Source organism: Spinacia oleracea, chromosome 6, assembly GCF_020520425.1.
Source record: "Spinacia oleracea cultivar Varoflay chromosome 6, BTI_SOV_V1, whole genome shotgun sequence".
Classification (NCBI taxonomy): Eukaryota; Viridiplantae; Streptophyta; class Magnoliopsida; order Caryophyllales; family Amaranthaceae; genus Spinacia; species Spinacia oleracea.
Genome location: NC_079492.1, coordinates 14251230 through 14275079, shown reverse-complemented (window position 1 = coordinate 14275079; position 23850 = coordinate 14251230). Strand labels below are relative to the sequence as shown.

The 23850-nt window shown below is 33.1% G+C and overlaps 3 protein-coding genes and 1 long non-coding RNA gene across 8 annotated transcripts; 3 read left to right on the top strand and 1 right to left on the bottom strand.

Annotated features, from left to right (window-relative positions):
* Positions 1-148: 148 nt before the first annotated feature.
* LOC110790709 (cysteine-rich receptor-like protein kinase 44) lies at positions 149-4304 on the top strand. Of its 2 annotated transcripts, none has more exons than XM_021995484.2 (8): positions 149-700; positions 1180-1601; positions 2263-2424; positions 2513-2631; positions 2730-2940; positions 3047-3284; positions 3403-3553; positions 3653-4304. In XM_021995484.2, the coding sequence occupies exons 1-8, from the start codon at positions 282-284 to the stop codon at positions 3962-3964; spliced, it is 2034 nt and encodes a 677-aa protein (XP_021851176.2). In that variant the 5' UTR covers positions 149-281; the 3' UTR covers positions 3965-4304. The 2 variants fall into 2 exon arrangements, with proteins under 2 accessions (XP_021851176.2, XP_021851177.2); XM_021995485.2 differs by having other exon boundaries at positions 151-700; positions 2284-2424.
* A 10922-nt stretch (positions 4305-15226) lies between these two features.
* Positions 15227-18895, top strand: LOC110790710 (cysteine-rich receptor-like protein kinase 10). 4 transcript variants are annotated; one of them, XM_056833016.1, is made up of 9 exons: positions 15874-16012; positions 16123-16276; positions 16360-16485; positions 16967-17116; positions 17217-17335; positions 17407-17617; positions 17697-17940; positions 18035-18188; positions 18431-18895. In XM_056833016.1, exons 2-9 carry the CDS (start codon positions 16243-16245, stop codon positions 18701-18703), a joined length of 1311 nt encoding a protein of 436 aa, XP_056688994.1. In that variant the 5' UTR covers positions 15874-16012; positions 16123-16242; the 3' UTR covers positions 18704-18895. The 4 variants fall into 4 exon arrangements, with proteins under 4 accessions (XP_056688993.1, XP_021851178.2, XP_021851180.2 ...); XM_021995488.2 differs by having other exon boundaries at positions 15856-16012; positions 16123-16485; XM_056833015.1 differs by having other exon boundaries at positions 15227-16485.
* Positions 15653-17003, bottom strand: LOC110790711 (uncharacterized). The gene is made up of 3 exons (XR_002533898.2): positions 16305-17003; positions 16142-16224; positions 15653-16024 (listed from the first exon to the last, which is right to left on the bottom strand). It is a non-coding gene; the product is annotated as an uncharacterized lncRNA (long non-coding RNA).
* A 767-nt stretch (positions 18896-19662) lies between the features above and the next one.
* Positions 19663-22911, top strand: LOC110790714 (cysteine-rich receptor-like protein kinase 44). The gene is made up of 7 exons (XM_056833017.1): positions 19663-20752; positions 21026-21163; positions 21265-21383; positions 21458-21668; positions 21745-21982; positions 22074-22224; positions 22333-22911. The coding sequence occupies exons 1-7, from the start codon at positions 19951-19953 to the stop codon at positions 22627-22629; spliced, it is 1956 nt and encodes a 651-aa protein (XP_056688995.1). The 5' UTR covers positions 19663-19950; the 3' UTR covers positions 22630-22911.
* The last annotated feature ends 939 nt before the right edge of the window (positions 22912-23850 follow it).

Below are 23850 nucleotides of genomic sequence, written 5' to 3'. Positions count from 1 at the left end.
ATATTGCATTGAAATCCGTGCAAATAGTAACTGTAAAGATCTTTTTAAAACGGAGGTAGTAAGTCATAAGTACGTCATAAGTCATAAGTCATAAGTCATAAGCCAAACACCTCCTATGAAAAAAACAACAATATATTTCATGTCCGTTATTATAATATCATGTCCTAAGCTTTACAAATCTATTTCTTTTAGATTTCATGTACCAACTCCACCTTTTGTTCGGTCGGTAATCCTCAATTATTGTGTATACTATTACTTTTCTTCACTTGCAACTGAAAGAAATGGAGCCATCAAAGACTTCTTACTTGATTCTATATCTCATCCTCATTATTTCGATCCCCAAATTAGTCTCAGCTCAGTTCGCATTCCGCCACAGTTGGTGCGGCGGCGCGAATTACGCATCCAACAGCACGTACCAATCCAACCTCAGATCAGTCCTAAACTCTCTATCCACAGACAACCGAATCACGTCCGGCTTCTACAACTTCACCGCGGGCCGAGGTCTCGATCGAGTTAACTCCATAGTCGTATGCAGAGGCGATGTTCCGGTAGGGACGTGCCGGGTTTGTGTAAGAGACTCAGCTAACTCAATCCCTCAGAGTTGTCCTAACCAAAGAGAGGCACTTGGGTATAGTCAATATTGCACAATTTATATCTCAAACCGCGCTATATACGGCATTGTGCAAGACGAGCCACGATGGTAATGATAAACTCACCGGTTCATAAATATACCCCGTTTTAAAATGATATTTACACTCCTTTTAGTCTGTTTTATAATATTTAGAACACTTTGATTTATTTTTTTTACATGAAAATATCTTACCCTTTTTAGCCCACAATTTTTACAATTTTTCACTCACTTTATCTTGCTTTATTTTTTTTTTCACATCCATCCACATTTTTACACATTTTTCTAACTTTATCCATATTTTATTATATTCAACCAACATTCTTGTCATTATCTTAATATTTGTGTAAATAATAACCGTAAACATCTTTATAAACGGAGTAGTACAAGTGAAAAAACTGACCACATATAAGTCTGACAAGTTCCATCCTAAAACCAATTAGTGATAAGTGGAGCAACCCATCAATTTTATATGTTAGTCAGTCTGCTCTTTATTTCTTCAATAGGGATAACTACTGTAATACTCACGTGTGAATTATTACTCTTTACAGGTATCTAGTGACGAGTGAAAACGTGACCGGTGTTGTTGGGTTTAACCAAACACTCTCTTCTTTAATGGTTTCCTTGCAGAATCGAGCTGCTTTGGGTAATTCCGAGCTAAAATTTGCTACCGGAGCGGTTAATCTTACCGGCGGTGGAGGTCAGAGGTTATATGGGCTTGTGCAGTGTACTCCAGATTTGTCTAGGCTAAGTTGTGTACAATGCATTCAAGGGTCACTTTCTCTGCTCCCAACATGTTGTATTCAACCTACTTATACTGCTTCAGGGGTATCCATTGTCATACCAAGTTGCTTTGTTCGGTATGAACTCTTCGATTTCTTAGCAAATGTGCCTGATTTAACTCCGCCGCCGTTACCTCCATCACCAGAACCTGCATCGCCACCAAACAATGGCAATACAACAACTACAGCAGGTACATGAATATGAGACCTTTTAATTTCTTTAACATTGTGGAGATAAACGAAGTCTGATTGTGTCAGATCATATACTAAATCAGGCCACAGAGTGGACTTAGTTATTGGGCGGGTCGAGTTAGGATTAGTGCGGGTCAAAAGCGGGTCGGATAATGAAAATCATTTAATGGGCGGTCTAAGTGGGTTATGAGTTAATAGTGGGTTGATAGTGGGAGGTTCAATATATGAGCAAGAAAACATGAAAAAATGTCGTATACGAATACAAGTGAATACTAATCTATAAACACAATTTCTTATATCATACTCCATATTACGTAACTATTTTAGTTTCCAAATTTTGTGTTATAAGTTTGACTCTATAAGAACCCTACCCAATAAGAGCCATGTCCAATAAAAACCTATTAACTTCACAATAACCCTTTATGGACCACGTGACTACTAGACCACGTGACTACTATGTCTAATAACCAAGTCTAATACGGAGTAATTTGGGTACATGTAATTTGAGTTTGTGTCAGGAAATCGAGTATTGGACGGGTCTAGTTGTAAGAAAGTATATAATTAATCTACTCTGCTTGACAGGGTAAAGAACTAAAGATTGTGTACAATTTTAGATTTGTTGTTCTTCTAGCATGGGAGATAATCTCTTGTTTTTTATAGAACAAAATTATGTGTTTGTAGCTAGAAGAAGCACAAAACCTGTCAATCCCAGTGTTATTGCCATCCCAATTGTTGTCGCGACAACACTCATTGTCGTGGTAGTCCTTTGCATCACAATAAGGAAGAAGAAGCTGAGCAACTACTGGAAGGTGAAATTTACTAGTAAGTCTTGAAATCTAACAAAAAACTCCTCGTCAAATGTAACTTACTTCCTATGAATGTATCTAATTATCTAATTTGGGAAGTGCAGAAGATGAAATTGAGACCCTTCAGTCTTTGCAGTTCAGTTTGGGGACTATTAAACATGCAACAGGGGATTTTTCGGATGAGAATAAGCTCGGAGAAGGTGGATTTGGCATTGTTTACAAGGTAAAACTCGGAAGTTTGTCAAATATTGCCTAGTGAAAACTACATTGTTAAGGAGATACTTACGAGCTCTAATTGTGTATCCCTAATTACACTTTCAGGGTGAGCTTGCTGACGGGCAAGAGCTCGCAGTAAAGAGGTTGTCGAGGAATTCAGTGCACGGAGACTTACAGTTCAAAAATGAAGTTTTGATACTGGCGAAACTCCAACACAAGAACTTGGTGAGGCTTCTAGGATTTTGCCTTCAGGAAGAAGAGATGCTTCTCATCTATGAGTGTGTTGCCAACAGAAGCCTTGATTACTTCATATTCGGTAAGTATAAATATATATATTAAGACGTTATCCAAAATGATATATTGGCGTTAAATATGCCTAATAAAGTTCTTGTGTTTTTCTTTCTGGGTGTTATGTTAAGTAGATCCTGTTCAGCGTGAGTCTATAAGATGGGAAACACGATACAAAATTATCTATGGCACTGCTAGAGGGCTACTCTACCTCCATGAAGAGTCAAGAACACGAATCATTCATCGTGACCTAAAAGCAGGGAATGTACTCCTAGATGAAGAATTTAATCCTAAAATTGCAGATTTTGGTATGGCAAGGCTCTTTAACATTGATCAAACTCAAACATTTGCAAGTAGAATTGTCGGTACCTAGTAAGTGTGCTGAACTTTCAGCTACATCAATTTTCGTTTATATATATAATAATAATATCGTACACTAGTACAATTACGAGTATACACTTAGTATCGTCTAAATATCTTTTATGTTCAGTGGATATATGGCACCAGAGTACGCACTCCATGGACAAGTATCAATGAAGACCGATGTCTTCAGCTTTGGTGTACTCGTCCTAGAGATTGTAAGCGGACAAAGGATTAGCTCGTTTTCAAATGGAGAGAATCCCGAAAACCTTCTTAGCTTTGTAAGTTCAGCTCCATTACCAATCTATAAATAACTTTCTACTAAAACAGACACCAGGAATGACACATATCACTTCTTATTTTCATCATTTTTTTCTTAGGCTTGGAAGAATTGGGTAAATGGCACACCTTGGAATGTGGTGGATACTACATTATCAACTGGTTTTAGCACAAACATATTGAGATGCATCCATATTGGTTTACTATGTGTACAAGAGAATCCAGCAGACAGGCCGGTTATGTCGTCGGTCGATCTTATGTTAAGTAGACATTCTCTTACCCTTCAAGTGCCATTACAACCTGCATTCTTCATAGAGAGCATCTCCCAAGGAATTACTACAACTCAGTCGATCACCGGACAAGAAAGATATTCAATCAACGACGTTACCGTGACAGAGGCGTACCCTCGATAGAAGTTGATATCGGCTTTGAACAATAAGAAATATTTGCAAATTATTTCCCTTGACAAAAAATGTACATGTACTTATTACTGCACCATGCTCACTGTCTTTCTAAATTGCGTAAACATGTGAATAGGTAAGTTTTTCCATGACATATTTTGTCTATTTGTTTCGTATAGAAAATTTTGAATGTAATTTATCCGTTTACAAAAATTTATGTAGCCGGTTACATATACAACACCAACTTCTTACCAAATAGTTATAATTTTTTATCAAATAGTTACTCAGTGTAATCAAATAGTTATATTCTATATATTGCATTCTCTGGTCAATAGTTTACTTTCTAACCAAATTGTTATACTTTCTAGTCAAATAATTATCTTTTTTAATGCTGACATCAACGATGCTATGCATATCAATATGACGATTTCACCACATACATTTTAGGCAAATTTGCCAAAAAGGACCTTTTATAACTCAAATTTTGCAAGAAAAGACCTTATATAATTTTTTTGTGAAATCACACCTTAATGTAAAATTTTTTTTGCGAGAAATAACCTTAGGGAAGTTTCCGGCATTGACTTGGCTTTTCCGGCCATTGACTTGCACATGAGCAGCATGTGTGGCTTAAGTTCGCTAAAGACACTGATTTTTCCGATTCTTGAATTTCCAAACTTGATTTTGTTTCGATTTTTTTTTCAACTTTAGGTTTTAAAGCTTAGAATTTTGGAGGAAAATTGGGTATGGTTAGCATAATAAAGCCACACGTGTTTTTCAGCTCGTGCAAGTCAATGGCCGGAAAGTTACTTTTTTTTGTCTTTTGCAAAAAAAAATTACATTAAGTGTGATTTCACAAAAAAATATTATATAAGGTCCTTTCTCGCAAATAAAATTTAAATTAAGGTGTGATTTCATAAAAAAATTATATAAGGTCCTTTCTCACAAAATTTGGGTTATAAGGGTGCGTTCTGTTCACCTTAAAAAAATAAGTTTCAGTTCCAATAAGTTTAGATAAGTTCAGATAAGTTCCAATAAGTTTCAATAAGTTCCAATAAGTTCAGATAAGTTCCAATAAGTTCTAATAAGTTCCAATAAGTTCAGATAAGTTTCAAAAAGTTTCAATAAGTTCCAATATTAATAATAATATTATTAATTATTAATTATTATTTATTATTATTTATTATTTATTATTTATTAATTATTAATTATTATTAATTATTAATTATTAATTATTAATTATTAATTATTAATTATTAATTATTAATTATTAATTATTAATTATTAATTATTAATTATTAATTATTAATTATTAATTATTAATTATTAATTATTAATTATTAATTATTAATTATTAATTATTAATTATTAATTATTAATTATTAATTATTAATTATTAATTATTAATTATTAATTATTAATTATTAATTAATTATTAATTATTAATTATTAATTATTAATTATTAATTATTAATTATTAATTATTAATTATTAATTATTAATTATTAATTATTAATTATTAATTATTAATTATTAATTATTAATTATTAATTATTAATTATTAATTATTAATTATTAATTATTAATTATTAATTATTAATTATTAATTATTAATTATTAATTATTAATTATTAATTATTAATTATTAATTATTAATTATTAATTATTAATTATTAATTATTAATTATTAAATTATTAATTATTAATTATTAATTATTAATTATTAATTATTAATTATTAATTATTAATTATTAATTATTAATTATTAATTATTAATTATTAATTATTAATTATTAATTATTAATTATTAATTATTACTTATTACTTATTAATTATTAATTATTAATTATTACTTATTACTTATTAATTATTAATTATTAATTATTAATTATTAATTATTACTTATTAATTATTAATTATTAATTATTAATTATTAATTATTAATTATTAATTATTAATTATTAATTATTAATTATTAATTATTAATTATTAATTATTAATTATTAATTATTAATTATTAATTATTAATTATTAATTATTAATTGTTAATTATTAATTGTTAATTGTTAATTGTTAATTGTTAATTGTTAATTATTAATTATTAATTATAAGTTTCAATAAGTTCCAATAAGTTTCAATAAGTTCTGATAAGTTCAGATAAGTTCCAATAAGTTCCAATAAGTTCAGATCAGTTCAGATCAGATAAGTTCAGATAAGTTCAGAGAAGTTCAGATAAGTTCAGATAAGTTCAGATAAGTCCAGGTCAAATAAGTTGAACAGAACGCACCCTAAAAGGTCTTTTTAGCAAATTTGCCTACATTTTAAGGGCGAGATTTCATATTCATTTGCTAATGGGGGACCGGGTTTCTGGACTGGATCGACAGGTTGAGATGGCCCATTGTTGAAGATAAGATTATTGATTTTTCTCTTGGTTTTCTTAGTTGATCGATCAATTTGATCTCTTTCTTCCAGGGATCGTTCCTGGTTGGGAGCGTTGTTTGAGTTTGAGAGCATTTTTTACAGGTTAGATTTTTTTATATAAATATATAAACATATAATATACGAAAACGATAACGGTCGCAACATGCGACCTTTAAACTGTGTCACAATGATGACATAACATGCTTATGTGTTATGATTTAAATTGGAAACTAAAATATTTATCATCACCCTATAATATTTGAAAATTGCTAAGTTACTATTGAAGATAGCGTAATTAAAGTGGTATTAATCGAAAATAAGTGAAGATTTTATTTCATGTACTTATCAATTTTTCACTTGGTCCAAATTGCAATTGCCATTTTACTTTGTAATTGGGTAATCTCAAATTTCCATGCTTCATTGACTCAAAGTCAAACCCTTTTAGAGCAACGTCAAAAATACATCCCTCTGGAAGGAAGAAGTTATTTAGTTGACTTCAAGTCAACCCATTTAGTCTACCCTCCACGCCGACGGTTAGATTTTTTTTTTTAGAGCATTTTTTACAGGTTAGATTTTTTTTTATATAAACTAGTTATTACCCCGGGCGATGCCCCGATGACTATATGTAATTTGAGAACTAATTTTGATAAAATTTGAGTTAAATAAAAATAATTACAATAGTTTGATATTAAATACTTACATATAACATGAGATAAATATGTGTGCATAATTTATTTTTATATTTTATTTATGGAAGGGTGATCCTATATAAAATTTGGTTAAACATCTTAGTAAACTAAATTTAAATTTAAAATGGAGTAGTCTTTTGTTATGTATAAAGTATAATACTCCTTTTTTATTGCTCTAGGTAAACTTACATGAACTTGCCTGCTAAAAAACGTAATTATAAATGAACCTAAATGAAAATGTAAATGAAAAAAAAATTAAGTATAGTTTAGTTTCATAAGAAAATTATTAAAATGTATAATTATGGTAGGCATTAAAGTTTTAATACAAGGTATTAATAAACATAACTTATATGTTTTCGATTGCTTAAATATCATTAGTTGTATTATTGGATTAGTGGTTAAAGTTCTAACTTATGAACATGAAGTCATGGGTTCAAGCATTGATATTTGCATTTCTTCATCTTTTTGTAAGAAAATATTATATGTCAATGTGGCTATGCCATGTTACTTTCCATCTAATGGTGGCCACATGTATATCAATGTGGTTATGTCATGTCACTTGCGATCTAATGACGGTGACATGTGGCGAGATGGCATGAAATGCCATTGAGATTTAATAATAGTATAGATATATAATATATGAAAATGATAAAGGTCGCAACATGCGACCTTTAAGCTGTGTCATAATGATGACATTACATGCTTATGTGTTATGATTTAAATTGAAAACTAAATTTTTTAGGTTAAATTGTTTTTTACCACCTAAAAAAAATTGACAAATTATTTTTTTACCATCTAAAAAAATAAATTTTTTTTTACCACCTAAAAATAAAATAAAAATTATCTTTTACTACCTTTTAACTACCAAATGGATGAAAACATTACCATTGAAGATAAAATAAAAACAACTTTTATTTGTTTAGGTGGTAAAAAACAATTTGTAAATTTTTTTAGGTGGTAAAATATAATTTAACCAAATATTTATCATCACCCTATAATGTTTGAAAATTATAGGGTGATGTTGAAGATAGCGTAATTAAAGTGGTATTAATCGAAAATAAGTGAAGATTTTATTTCAAGTACTTATCAATTTTTCACTTGGTCCAAATTGCAATTGCCATTTTACTATGTAATTGGGTAATCTCAAATTTCCATGCTTCATTGACTCACAGTCAACTCCTTTTAGAGCAACATAAAAAACACATCACTCTAGAAGGAAGAAGTTATTTAGTTGACCTCAAGTCAACCCATTTAGTCTACCCTCCACGCCGACGTGGACCACACACGAGACTACGGCCATGGGATGCAATCTGGCCCATGATGACGGAAAAGGACATTTTAGACCCATTAGAAATAAAGACACGCCTTTTTTTTTTCCTTTCCTTGGTGACTTTTCTAAAGGGTAAGAATTTATCCAACGAAAATGAATGTTGATATACGGAGTACTTGATTGGAGGAAGTAAAAATACATATCTGATATGTGTGTCCAAATGCATATCAGGACATAAGACAAAATAGGAAAAAGGACAAAAAATAAATTAAATGGTACTTTTCTAAACACAAATGGTACTTTTTTTTACAGAATGGTATTAGAATGGTACTTTTTTTACATGAATGGTACTTCCTTTTTTGTCTTTTAGCTATTTGTCTTTTAGTTGATATGTGTTTGTTGTTGCATGCCCGATATCCGCCTCGACGCACTCACTTGATTGTGTGAATGATATAATCAAAAATAGTTGGTAGATAAATTTATTTATAAGGGGACATGATAGATGAAAGATTGATATAACTCTTATTTCGTATTATTTTTTAAAGTTAAGAATTTACAAAGATTATTAAGTTAATAGTACTAATGTTTATTAATTTGTGATTATTTATTTCAACGTTTTAATTCTAATATAAGTATTAATATTGAATAACATTTGAATTAGTCAATCAAAAAAAAAATTAAGGGAAAAAAGATGGAGATGATGGAAAGGTGGACACATGTCACACATATGACTATGGTTTGAGTTTTTAAATAGTAGGTATAAATTATTATAATTTTTAATAATTATATTTTTTAATGCTGAAATTAGCGATCTTATGCATTTCATTTGACGGTTTCAACGCATACATTTTAAGGGTGTTCATTTGCTAAGGGGGGACCGGGTTAACCCGGTGACTTTTCTCTTTACACTATTTTATCAGCTCTATACATCAGTGGCAGATCTAGGAATTGGGGAATGGGGGTACGAAATTAGACTTGAAAAAAAATCTATACTATGACGCATTTTTTTTTTGTTTGCCAAACTTGAGTTATTAATTCATTCCACTATTTTTTTAACCTTATACTCCGTAGTGTGTACTCATCTCTAACAATTAACGATGTACATAATTAAACTAAATAATACTCCCTCCGTCCCGGAATACTCGAAACGGTTTGAATTTTTGCACTATTCACATAATTCACTTTGACCCTATTTTATTTCAATTATATGAAAACAAATGTTAGTATATAATATATTGTTGGTTTCATTTTAATATATAATATTTATAAGTTTTTATAATATGTAATTAAAGATATTGATGGTCAAAGTTGTGCATTGGCAAACATGTTCGGTCAAAACGTTGCGAGTATTCCGGGACGGAGGGAGTAACAATTTTCTTAACTGATATGCTTTTTATAAATTGTTAAATAATCCACAATTTTTATTTTCTAACAATTAGTTATGTATAACAATACGACTATTAATAATTTTATCAATGGATACGCTTTTTATGAATGGTTAAGTAACCCATATTTTTTATTTAAGTTAAGAATATATTGTTGTTTTATAAATAATAATTGATGTTAACAAGCGGTGGAAAAATGAGTTTAATTAATTTAAGCTCGGCAACATGAGTAATTAATTTCGGCTCTCCCATCCTCTCTCCCTCTCTTATTTTCTAGGGTTTATTTTCTTGGCCGCCGTAGGCCGGAAATAGTCTAATTTCTTCGGAAAATTAGACTATTTCCGATCCTTTTCCTTCATTTAATTCAGTTATTTTCTCTTAAATTCAATAAGTTTTCACCATATGGGCGGAGTTCGTCCTTGTTCGTTAGTCTCTCTATGGTGGATTTAGTATTAGTATGTTTGGTTTGTCGTTCAGTTGATTTATGAAGAATTGGTTCGTTGGTAAAGTTTTATGCGGGATCGCAAAAGATATCAATTTTTCGACTACATTCAGATGAATCAAGTGGAAATCATCCTCGCGGCTACAACAAATCGTTAGACCCTCTCTCTGAAAAGGCTGCATGTTCCAGTGTTATATACGGGAGACGTTCTACAGTGCAAGATTCATTCAACGACCGTAGTTTTGATGAAGGAAATCTTTATTTGATTCAATTTGTCATGTATTTGTTAGATCTATATTTCTCTTGTAGATGTCATATGACTCTTTATTAATGAATTAATTTTCCGTGGAACGAATTACTCAAGTTAAGAGACCAATTATTTCAAACAACCGCACTCTTAGTATTTAAATAGAAGTTTAAAGTGATGGCTGGTCTCTTATCCATCAATAAGAGATCAGTTGCTCCAAATTACTGATCTCTTAGAATTTTTAGGAACTTTACCCTGCTCTGGTAGGTTATTTAGTATTACCTAAGAGAGCCGTTGTTTTACCAAACCGTTCTCTTACCTTTGCAGAATTTTGGTTTGTTAATATTTTTTTTTGTTTTGAGAATGGGGTACATTGTACCCCCGATGTACCCCCTAGATCCGCCCCTGCTATACATCTAGTGCTTTAAAATATTATATTCCACGTCAAAAATATTATGCGTTCAATGCATATCCTGGTGGCTTTGTTGTGTTCTACTCCGTACATTCTATGAATTACTTTGAGAAATGTCTTTATCTGTCGTAAAATTATCCAGTATGGATAAAATGTAAATACTCAACTTGCATTTGCAAAACTGTGGATTTTCTGCCCTTTTCTATGAATCATTAGTGAGCGGTATTATAAGCCAGATCGCCACTGATTATAATGCTCAAAATTAACAAATCCTTACTTAGGTAATGTTCTCTTTTACTCCTCTGTCCCGGAATACTCGACCCGGTTTGACCGGCATAGAGTTTAAGGGACTTGAATTGACTTATTTAATTTAATAGGTAGTAGTTGATAGTGGGGTATTATTTTAAATTTTAATGTAGTTAGTGGGAAATGTGTAAAGGGGTGGGATTGGGGGAGAGTAGGGGTGAGTTTTTAATTATTTTTTGTATGAGTAGGGGGTAGGTGAGTTAATAGTGGTGGAGTGAGAAATAATATAATATTATTAGAATATTTCCATTTTTAGAAACAGATCAAGTATTAAAGGACGGTCCGATAAGGAAAACAGGTCAAGTATTCCGGGACGGAGGGAGTACAATTTTACCTAATATTACTTATCTTATTTTATATAAACTCGTTAGCCCTAAACTCATACTCCCTCCGGAATTTTTTTGGACTCAAAATTATTACTATTCCAGATGTGATTTTTTCAGAAATCACTATTCTATTTTTGGTAACTTTACCTACTCCGCAATTGTTTATTATTTTTACTTTAATATGAATTCATTTTTGGTAATTTTTACACCCACTTATTTTTTTTATTTCTTTTATTGTCAACTACCTTATTTGCATTATTATTATATCAAATTTAACTATATGTTTTAATAATTTAGTCAGTTAACATGTGACTCCTTAAAAAAATACCGAGGGAGTATCATCTAAACATATCCGAATTTATTTGATATTATAAACTCCATAAAGCATCCCTTATCTTATTACATCTAGTTGCTATAACAGCCTCTACTGACTGAATGATTAAAGTATTAAACCAAAAGCATATTTTAAACAACAAATGTGACCTCAATCCTCAGTATCTAAAATTCAGAATAATTGAGCCCAGAGTTATCTGATTCGTGGTTCGCTTAGGTACGGGGTACGGATTCGAGTTCGCCGGTAGCTGAATTTAGGTTCGCGAAAGGGGTATGGATTTTTTTTACGGAATTTTCATGAAATGCCCCCGAGTTTTCAGGAAATTCACCAAATATCCTCAAGTTTCAATAATACATAAAAATACCCCTATTTTAAAACTTAATACACCAAATACCCCTATGACGTCATCAACCCTAATTAACCCAATTAACCCACCCATTAACCCATTTTTTACAAATTAATCTACTAAACTCTTGATTAACCACTTTTTCTTTTTCTTTTTTCAATCTCCCCCCACCAATTTCTTTTTCCAGGAATCCCCAATCACTCACCTCTTTCCCCATTCGACCGTCATCAGTGATTGAAATCCCAGAACTAGGAAACCACCGCTATTCATCAGACTCCGACGACTCTAGGGCTCATTACCATCGCCGGATTTCAATCACCGATTCCCCCGACATATTATGGCCATCTTATGGTCGGTATTCCCCGGAGCTTCACCTATTCGATTTCATGGATGCAGTACATCTTATGGCCGGTTCTCCGGAGCTTCACAAGGAATTGAGGTAATAATGGCATGGCGTTCTAACAATACATGACTGATTCTTCAAAACTCCAATGTCCATCATTTTAACCAAGCAACAACAATTTTTCAGCATTAAACCAGTAAATTTCGCGTCTAACATTCAACACAATGAACACATACATAAAATCTCACACTTCCAATACTTATTCAACCAAATGTATTTAAAAATAACAAAAAGAATAGACCTTTTGAGGAGAATCATTATCAATTTATCAGGCTCAATGATTTCTCCTTCTAACTCAACATCAGACTCAACAATTTCATCCTCCTCCTCTTCTTCTTCCTCTACTTCTTCAACATGTGGCTTCACATCCTCATCACTCGTCACTGCCCTGATTCCCCCGACAGAAGAAGAAACAGCCAAAGAAGTTGTAGCCCTATGCGTAGGCGGAGGCAGAAAAGGTGGGGGAAGAAGGTGGTCGTGACTTGAGGAGAGAGAAATCGAATCCAACGCCCAATTGATCGACAGCGTTGTCTAGTGAATTCAATTGATCAGCAAATTCCGGTGAATTCAATTGGAATTTAATACGGAGTAAACAGAATCAAAGATTAAAAGGTAATAAATCATACACAAATGGAAATATCCAGAATCCAAACTTTAATTTGTAGGAAAAAAACCCACTAAATTAATACTTAAAATAACCCAAAAGCAAATTAATTAAACGAATTAGGAAGAAAGCTTCTCCACCGGTCAGTCGAAGAAATTCAATTTGAATTACTGCCATATATCAAGCACAGGCGGGGAAGTAGTGATTAGAAGGCGGTGGTGGATAGTTGGTGGGTGGTGGTAGCGGTGGTGCGAGGCGGTGGTGGTAGAGGCTAGGTCGTTGGGAAGAGGAGAGAGAAAATGGAGCATCCCTAATTCCCTATATCCACCATTAACGGATAGGTTAATTAGGTTTGTTAATTGGTGGATTGATTAGGGATGTTAAGTAGGGATTAAGTGGGTTCATTAGATGTTAATTGGTTGATTATATGATTGATGACGTCATTAAAGATATTTAGTGTATTAAGTTTTGAAATAGGGGTATTTGGTGTATTAAGTTTTGAAATAAGGGCATTTTTATGTATTATTGAAACTTGAGGACATTTGGTGTGTGTTTTTTTTATGTGTGTGTTTTAGTGTAATATGCGATAATAACTGAATATTCATTGTGACGGCTAATTACACAATTGTTAGCATCATTCCTAATACTGTTCTGGATAATGAAATATGATGTTCATCAACTAAATACTGTTTTTTCCTTACTGTAGCCTAATTTATGATTGAGGTAGTGGCTCCTCCACAATAGCCACGAAGGATAGGACGCTTAGAGCATGTACATTGGTTGGCTCTTCAAAAGAGCTCTCGGAGGGCTCTCCACTTTCTCTCTACCACTATCTCTCTACAAGACACACTCAAGAATCTATACTATTATTAAATCTCCAAGGCAAGAAATGTCACGCTGCCATGTGTCACTGTGATTTGGCAAGTGAAATAATGATGTGTCATGTCATGTGCGCGCACACATGCATTACTCAAACTTATTATCACCAAAAATGTTAGTATCAATGTTCGAACCCATGACCTTTAATTCATAATGTAAAGTTCTAACCATCTCTACAATGATATAACGTGTGACTCTAAAATAACGAAAAAACACAAAAGTCATTCTTATAAGTATTAAAACTTTAATGCCCAATATATATTTAATAACCTATTATAAAAAATTTACTTAATCTTTCTTAATTAATCAGATCATACGTAAAAAATGTTAATTGTTGTATATTTCTTAAGCTAATCAATGGTGTGTTTTTTCTAAAAATATACTATATTTTTTTGTTATTCAATCTATAATAATTGATGCTTTAGGAAAATTCTTATGTTTATAAGTGAATTAGAAAAACAAAGTTTTATACGGAGTACCAATCAAGTAAGACTTGCAAAAATAAAGTATTTGATCTTAGGAACTATTCTGGAAACCTTCATTTATTTGGAGGTTATTATGTAATATTGGCAACAAATTAAATAGAAAAATACATAAAGGTTTGCAAAGAAAACAATCATCAACCGGACACAAACCAAATAACAAAAACAATAAAATTCGGGGCATCGCCCGGGCCGCTTACTAGTTTATTCCTAAAAACACCCAACATTGGTTGGTTCTTCAAGTGAGCTCTCTAACCTCTTTTTTACCATTTGATGATCCATAATTAATTGTCCTTTAACCAAAGTTACTCCCCACTTTTCAACAAGAATCAACTCTTGGAGGGATCTTGGGCAAGAGCTATCTTGAAGTAGCTCTCCATGAAGAGCTACTCAAGAGTCCCTCAAGAACCATTCAAGAGACCCAATATTGGCTAAGAGATAGTTCTTGTTGAAGAACTATTTGGAGAGCTACTTGGAGAGTCACTCCAAGAGCCCCAATGTACATGCTCTAATTAGTATATGGTTCTAGACTCCTGGATAGTAAGTACTTAATTAAATAAATAATGGGACCACACGGTCCACATGTGCAGACATAATTTATAATAATATTCAATTGTCAATGTAATGTAATGCTCAATTGAAAAAAGTGATTACTTAATAAAATAAAGAAATAAAGGGACCACACCCATGACTTATCAAATGTGCAGCCAAAAAATATAATAATAAAACAAAAAAGCACAAAATAAAGTAAAAAATAAAAACAAATAAAAAACATCATCATCATTCTTCCCTTCGCCATTGAGTTTCAGGTAACTCTCTCATCCATGGTGTTTATTTTCAACTAGTCTAAAGAATAACAAAAACAACAATTAACGGTTGCAATCAACGCGTATCTCCTTCTCAAACAAAAGCCCCAACATATTTTATCTTATATCGCATTCCCCGACCTTTAATAGTTAAAATTAGGGTTTTGGTTTGGTTCGCGAAACATCGCGAATTGGGGAACCGCGATCGGTACGGGCGAACCCGGTTCGAGATTTGCGGCGGTTACCAGCGAACCAGGTAACGCTGATTGAGCCAATAGTCATAGTGTCCTACGACCTTCAGAAATTAACATATAATTCACAGATTAAAACAAATAACACCATTAACAAAAGTTATCAAGAAATGGAGTTACCAACAAAACTCATATTATTAGTGCTCCAATTCATCCTCATTTCTTTCCTTCCAAAAACCTCAGCTCAGTTTCAATTCCTCTACAGCAAATGCGGAAACATCAACTATTACACCCAAAACAGCACTTACCAATCCAACCTCAAAACAGCCCTCAACTCTCTATCCTCAACCCCTCGAGTCACCAATGGCTACTACAACTTCACCGCGGGTCAAACTCCTAACAAAGTCAAAGCCATGGTCCTATGCAGAGGTGACGTACCTTACAACACTTGCCGGCTTTGTATCCGTGACTCGGCTGCTACTCTCCCGGTATCATGTCCTAACCAAACAGAGGCTTTCGGGTACACTGACAACTGCATTATATTTTACTCAAACAACTTCAGTTTTAATGCAGTAAAAGAGAGGCCAAGATGGGCTCTGTGGAATAACAAGAATGTTTCAAATATCACAGGGTTTAACAACACACTTACTTCTATGATGAATACCTTGCAAAATAAGGCTTCATTGGGGAATTCTGAGCTGAAATCTGCTGCTGCACAGATAAATCTGACTACTACAAATCAAACCATGTATGGACTTGTTCAGTGTAATCCAGATTTGTCAAGGTTTGACTGTGTTAAGTGTGTTCAATACCTGATCTTTAGCTTCTTCTCCAAAGATTTTGTTACGCCTACATTTATCGCTGCAGGAGCCAGGGTGATTACACCTAGCTGCAATCTTCGGTATGAAATCTACTCCTTTTATGGTAATCTTACCGATGTTGGTCCACCGCCACCACCAGTACCAGTATCAAACAGAAGTTCTACTCCACAAGGTAACATCAGGCATAATAGTCTTGAATTCTACACAACAACTACAGCATACTCCCTATGTCCCTAAAAAATTGCCCCAAATGCTTTTGCGGTCACTTTATTAAAAATTGGGTGTATTAAAAAATAAATGGTAGGTAAATTTGTCTTTTAGTTAGATTAAATAATAGTGTGTATGAAGAAACATGTGGGGAACACAAACCAAATAAGTATTAGGTTATGATTGGTTTGAAGGAAAATATTTTAACCAGAATTACATTACCTTAAAAAGTATATTTCAGTTCAAATTACTGAAATTAGTTTTCAAACTTCATTTTCCGTCTTTGGTTCTTAGGAAAAACTATTTTCAAGCTAAATTATTTTATTCACCCACCCGTTTACACACCAAACAAAGGAAAATGAGAAAGCTAGTTATTAGAAAATGTTTTTCTATCTAATGTATGCATGACATTACATGACATGTATTTTCCATTTTTCTCTTATTAGTTGAAATAAACCAGAAGTCTCATAGAAGTCATAGCACCATTGTCATTGTGATCCCGATTATGGGATCACTAGTACTCATAATAAGCATAGCTTCAATCTGCATCTTATTAAGGAGGAAGAAACGTAAAAAGTCTGCAACAAACCTAAACAGTAAGCAAGAACGCTATTTCTTCATTGTTAAACTTTGTTGGTTTCAGGACTAATTAGTTTACCTGTGTTGTTAACCCTTAAATTCATGTAATGTATGTAGAAGAAGAAATTGAAAATTTCAATTCCTTACAATATAGTTTTGAGGCTATCAAGGTTGCAACAAATGATTTTTCCAATGACAATTATCTTGGAGAAGGTGCATTTGGCGCTGTATATAAGGTAACAGGTTCTCCCAAAACCATTCGGAAACTGGTTATGAGTTCAACTAACTGATTATCTTCTCTTTTAAGGGTAAGCTTCCTGATGAGCAAGAAATAGCGGTGAAGAGACTGGCAAGGAATTCAGTTCAGGGTGATGTACAGTTCAAAAATGAAATTTTAATATTAACCAAGCTTCAACACAGGAATCTGGTAAGACTTCTAGGATTCTGCTTTGAAGAAGAAGAAATGCTTCTGATTTATGAGTTTGTGATCAACAAAAGCCTAGACAGCTTCCTATTTGGTTAGTACTTAGTAGCATGCTGTTTTATTCTAAGCATATTGTTTTCTCAAAATATCTTAACACATTTGTGTAAACACAGATCCTATACAAAGTTCATCTTCATCTATGCCGTGGGAAACACGTTACAGAGTCATTAATGGCATTGCTAGAGGACTTGTTTACCTTCATGAGGATTCTAGACTGCGGATTGTACATCGTGACCTCAAAGCTGGTAATGTTCTGCTAGACACAGATTTTAATCCAAAGATTGCAGATTTTGGCATGGCAAAGCTGTTTAACATTGACCAGACTCAATCTGTGGCGAGCACAATGGTTGGAACCTTGTGAGTATCTTTGTACAACCTTTGATTTGAATGATTTTGTTTTCCATCTAACTTTGAAGTTTGACCCTTGACTTTTTTTTCTTTTTTCGGGCAGTGGATACATGGCACCCGAATATGTGCTACATGGTCATGTGTCAACAAAATCTGATGTTTTTAGCTTTGGTATACTTATCCTAGAGATTGTAAGCGGTCAAAGGATTAGTTCTTTTAAGATAATTGGAGAAAAGCCCGAAAACTTGCTTACTTTTGTAAGTGTGGTTACTCTTTCTTTTATGTGATACAAGGAATGGAATGGATCATTAACAACTGCAATTTTCCATGTATAACCGGTTGTACCTTGAGCATGATACCACCAAGTCTATTTCTTGGCCCATGTGCTTATACGTTTTAAGCACGTGGGCAAATAAATAGCCTTATTCTTACCTTACAAGGTACAAACGGTTTTACACTAACAAGCTAATTACCTAACAATGGGAATTCAATGTCACAGGCATGGAATAAGTGGCTAGAAGGCAAGGCTTGGAATATTGTTGATCCTACATTACCTTCTGCATTTAGCACAGAGATATTGAGATGCATACACATTGGATTGCTGTGTGTCCAGCATAACATGGCAGACAGACCTACTATGTCTTCTGTTGAACTGATGCTAAGTAGCTCTTCTCTCTCTCTCCAAGTACCTTCACAACCAGCATTTTTCACACGAAGCCATACACCATCAAATGCGACATCTCAAGGGAATACCTCGATCAGATCAATCTAGTAGTAGATAACCGGCATGTTAATTAATTATTAGGTTACTATGACACAAGTCTATCCTCAGTAAATGAGGTTACAATGACACAGTATATGAATGAAGTTCTGATATATCTGTCCATGAGACTCTGAAATATATGAATGAAGTTCTGATATATCTGTCCATGAGACTCTGAAATATATGAATGAAGTTCTGATATATCTGTCCATGAGACTCTGAAATATATGAATGAAGTTCCGATATATCTGTCCATGAGACTCTGAAATACTAATATACAAACGAGACAGGAGCAACTCACTCGCCAATAGTTGTCATGAATCATTTATGGAGTGTCTTAACTAGGTTTTTAGACACTGCTACCATATAAAGTGTCGAAAAAAAATCGACACTTTTTATAAATTACGGAGTAAAAAATTTCTTCAAGTTGCCCCATTAACGATTTCTTCAAGTTTTCTGTTTTTAGGTGGTAAAAACAACTTTTATTATTTTTTTAGGTGGTAAAATACAACTTTTTGATTTTTTTAGGTGGTAAAATATAACTTTTTGATTTGTTAGGTGGTAAAAAACAATTTTTCCAAATAAAAAATATCAAAAAAATTAATAAAAGATGAAGGGCCCATGAACCAACAACTGTAACTCCTCAAAAAGAAATATACTTCCTCCGTCTTTTAATACTCGCAACGTTTGTTAGTTTCACGCATACCGATGCACAACTTTGATCATTTATATCTTAAATTCTCTTTATGCAAAAATTATAAAAAGTTGATATTTTGAAAATACACATTGAGACGAATCTAACAAAATCCCACATGACTATGTTTTATCTTATATAAAAAAACACTACGAATAGTCAAAGTAGATTATATGAATAGTGGCAAAAGTTCAAACGTTGCGAGTATTAAAAGACGGAGGAAGTATATAATTAAAGCTTATAGTCTTTTACGGTGCAATATGATACAAGAAAGTCAAGAACCACAACCCACTTTTTTTCTTTCTTTCTTCTTTCTTCTTTCCTTGTTTCTGTTTTCTTTCTTCTTTCTCTCCTGTACCCTTATTTGAGCTAGTAGTCATAGCAGCCGCTACTGACCAAAAACTAAAAGCATATTTAAAACAAGAAATGTTAGCTTCCTTATTATAGAATTCAAAGCAGCCCAACCAACTCGGTGGCTCGAAAATTCATATTCTATTTCATTTAAACACCTTGATAATCTTTCTTTCATAGTTTCCACCAGAGGAATATTAAACTTAAACAGATGGAGTTACTAACTTTAGTCTGCTTAGTCCTCCAATTCATCATAATTTCTTTCCTTCCCAAAATTTCTGCACAGTTTCAATTCACCTATAGCAAATGTGGAAACATCACATACACCCCAAACAGCACTTACCAAACCAACCTCCAAACAGTCCTCAAGTCAATATCCTCGGATACTCGAAGCACAAAAGGCTACTACAACTTCACTGCTGGCCGAAGTCCCAACAAAGTTGAAGCCATGGTCCTCTGCACGGCCGATATTCCAGTGAATACTTGCCGGCTTTGTATGCGTGACTCAGCCGCAATTCTCCCAGTAGTTTGTCCTAACCAAAAACAGGCCTTTGGGCACGGTGGAAACTGCTTGATATTTTTCTCAAATAACTCCACTTTTCATGTTGTAAGAGATGATCCGTTATGGGCTGTGTGGAATAACAAGAATGTTTCTAATATAGCAGGGTTTAACAATACGCTTACTTCCTTGATGAGAACCTTACAAAATCAGGCTTCATTAGGAAATTCTGAGCTGAAATCTGCCATTGGACAGACTAATATTACTGGTACAAATGAAACTGTATATGGGCTTGTGCAGTGTAGTCCTGATTTATCAAGGCTTGATTGTGTTGCCTGTGCAGTGTACTTTCCGACATGGCTTGTTAAGCCTACATTTATAAGTGCAGGAGCGAGAGTGTTATCTCCTAGCTGTAATCTTCGATATGAAATATATCCCTTTCATGTAGGTCCACTGCCAGGACCACCACCGCCACCACAACTACAAGCATCAAATACAAGTACTACTGCACAAGGTACTCAAGTCATAAAAGACTTCAATTCTACTAATATCTCTTTCCGTTTTTTCAGGTTTATAACCATGATATACTCAAAATGCATAACACAGTAGTGTTCTCAGAAACAGGACAGGTTCATTTTAGGAGCTATCTGCATATGAATATAAGAAACATCGAGTTTCTCTAATTCAATTTTCATTTCTTGTTAACTACTTTTTCATCTGTTTCAAGATTTCTGGTGTTGGCATGATTTCTGATTATAACACAGGATTTCATTTTTTATTCTGATAGTTGAAAAGGGCAACAAGTCTCATAGAGCTATTCTTGTCATTATCCCAATCATCGGGTCACTATCACTCATCATAGTTATAGCTACAATATACACTTTACAGAGGAAGAAACAGAAAAAGTCTGCTAAAGACCTTAACAGTAAGACAGAATGCTAATTTTTGTTTTGCAGTGAATTAAAACATTTTTATTTCATGACTACTTGTGATGTAGTTTAACCTTTGTTATCTCTGTGAACTCAGAGGATGAAATTGAAACACTCCAGTCATTACAGTATAGTCTTGGAACCATCAAGGTTGCAACAAACAGTTTTTCTGATGACAATTATCTCGGAGAAGGTGGATTTGGCACAGTTTATAAGGTAACATATTTTCCTACAATCTATCAAATAATTGGTTATGACCTGAAGTTAACTGATCAGTTTTTCTCTTTCAGGGAAAACTACCTGATGGGCAAGAAATTGCGGTGAAGAGGCTAGCAAGGAATTCAGTTCAGGGAGATTTACAGTTCAAAAATGAAATTTTGATATTAGCTAAGCTTCAGCATAGAAATCTGGTGAGGCTTCTAGGATACTGCTTGGAAGAAGAAGAAATGCTTCTGATTTATGAGTTTGTGATCAATAAAAGCCTTGACAATTTTCTGTTTGGTACGTAGGCACGTAGCATTCCTTTAAGTACCAAATCTTCCTGCTCAATTACTATCTTACAGTTTTATAAATGCAGATCCTATGCAGACTTCATCTATGCCATGGGAAACACGCTACAGAATTATTATTGGCATTGCTCGAGGACTTCTTTACCTTCATGAAGATTCTAGACTACGCATCATTCATCGTGACCTCAAAGCTGGTAATGTTCTGCTTGATGCAGATTTTAATCCTAAAATTGCAGATTTTGGCATGGCAAGGTTGTTTAACATTGACCAGACTCAAGCAGTTGCAAGCAGAATTGTTGGAACCTAGTAAGCATAATAATACATCCGCAGATATATTGAATAATATGTTTTTTGTCATCTTTTGTAACTTTTGAGAGATGCCATTTGTTTTGGGTAGTGGATATATGGCACCCGAGTATGTGCTCCATGGTCATGTGACAGTAAAGGCCGATGTCTTTAGCTTTGGGGTACTTGTCCTAGAGATTGTAAGCGGTCAAAGAATTAGCTCTTTCCAAATTGGTGACAATCCCGAAAATCTGCTTACTATTGTAAGTGTCCTTACTTATTGACTGATTCTTGCACTAACCTGATATGATACAAAAAACCAAATAATAATCTGATTCAAACAACTTAACGATGGAACTTTGATGTCACAGGCCTGGAAAAGTTGGATAGAAGGCAAGGCATGGAACCTAGTTGATCCTACATTATCCCCTGCATTTAACACTGAGATATTGAGATGCATACACATCGGTTTGCTGTGTGTCCAGCATAACCTGGCAGACAGACCTACTATGTCTTCAGTTGATCTTACGCTGAGTAGTGGTTCTGTCTCTCTCCAAGTGCCTTCACAACCAGCATTTTTCACACGAAGTCAGACACCAACAAGTAGCAGAGTGGCTGCTGAATGTTCGATAAATGAGGTTTCTATGACAGAAGTCTACCCTAGATAGGACTCATTGAATCTGCAATCAAACCTCTATTTTGTTGCATCAATAATCAATTCAAATGAGTTTCTAAAATAAATGTATAAAGCCTTATAATGAAATGATGCATGAGAACAAGACGGGAGGTAGTTGGCATGGCCGGTTGAAGAAAAAGTAAGGCAAAGGAATTTGTTTTCACCTTTGTTTTGCTGCTATGTAATTCATATTAATTTGATTATTTTGGTTTCCCTTGTTTTGATAATATGATTCCAGGACTTGATGTATTCTACAAAATATTTGATTTTCTTAGAGGAATACCAACGCTCGAGGATACATAACTTTTTTTTAATTTGTTTGCTTACCAATCATTAGTTCACAGACAGAACATTATATAAGAAAACAATGCAGAGTGCCTTGTGAGAAAACGACTTGAAAAACCATGGAAAGATCTATGAATAATAGCAGTCAGCACATATGTAACAAAACAATGCACTAACCTGGGGTATGTTAGATCAAAAGGTCTTGCGCGCACAAGGTGTACAATAAATTTATTGTACACCAAGATAACTTTTATACAGTTTTTTGTAACTTTAACCTATTTTTCTGTAACTTTTATATTATAAAAATAAAAAGTTGATAGATAAACATTTTAAAGGGTTAAATGATTAATTTATACATTATTAATGATTTTGAAGAAATAATTTTGATTCAAATGAAAAAATTTATCATTAAAAAATAGATAACTTTTACATATATAAATGTAACTTTTAAGCATTTTGAGTCAACTTTACTCCGGTGTACAATATTTATTGTACACCCATTGTAAATAAGAATTTGTGATGTTAGATCCTTCCTAAGAAAGAATCCATCCAACTTGGGAAACTTGCTAGGCGTATTACACTGCCAATTAAGTTCAACAAACACTTTAATAACTTAATAGTTATGCGCGATTTTATGTAATGTAAATTATCGTCCGCTAATTTTCAAGAAAGAAAAAATTAATTAAATTGAAACTCATCAGCACAATAATTATAAAAAAGAAGTTAAAAAACAAAAACCCAATCTATCTATTACTATATACTAAAAGACACACTAGGAATGACACGTGTCATCACCTGGTGTGTCCTGAGATTTTTATTTTTATTTTAATTTAGGTAAATAATAAAATAGAAAGTAGTGTTAGATAGTATTAAAAAAATAGGTAACGAAAAAACAGCAAAATAAAAATATAGATGAGACTTTCCCCTA

Excerpts from the sequence above, each read along its gene's own strand:
- LOC110790714 (XM_056833017.1), top strand. The coding sequence starts at position 19,951 with ATGGAGTTACTAACTTTAGTCTGCTTAGTCCTCCAATTCATCATAATT. Across the intron at positions 21,384-21,457 it reads GATTTGGCACAGTTTATAAG|GGAAAACTACCTGATGGGCA; the intron begins GTAACATATTTT and ends TTTCTCTTTCAG. Across the intron at positions 22,225-22,332 it reads CCGAAAATCTGCTTACTATT|GCCTGGAAAAGTTGGATAGA; the intron begins GTAAGTGTCCTT and ends TTGATGTCACAG.
- LOC110790710 (XM_056833015.1), top strand. The coding sequence starts at position 15,663 with ATGGAGTTACCAACAAAACTCATATTATTAGTGCTCCAATTCATCCTC. Across the intron at positions 17,618-17,696 it reads CCTAGACAGCTTCCTATTTG|ATCCTATACAAAGTTCATCT; the intron begins GTTAGTACTTAG and ends GTGTAAACACAG. Across the intron at positions 17,941-18,034 it reads AGCACAATGGTTGGAACCTT|TGGATACATGGCACCCGAAT; the intron begins GTGAGTATCTTT and ends TTTTTCGGGCAG.
- LOC110790709 (XM_021995484.2), top strand. The coding sequence starts at position 282 with ATGGAGCCATCAAAGACTTCTTACTTGATTCTATATCTCATCCTCATT. Across the intron at positions 3,285-3,402 it reads AGTAGAATTGTCGGTACCTA|TGGATATATGGCACCAGAGT; the intron begins GTAAGTGTGCTG and ends TTTTATGTTCAG. Across the intron at positions 3,554-3,652 it reads CCGAAAACCTTCTTAGCTTT|GCTTGGAAGAATTGGGTAAA; the intron begins GTAAGTTCAGCT and ends TTTTTTTCTTAG.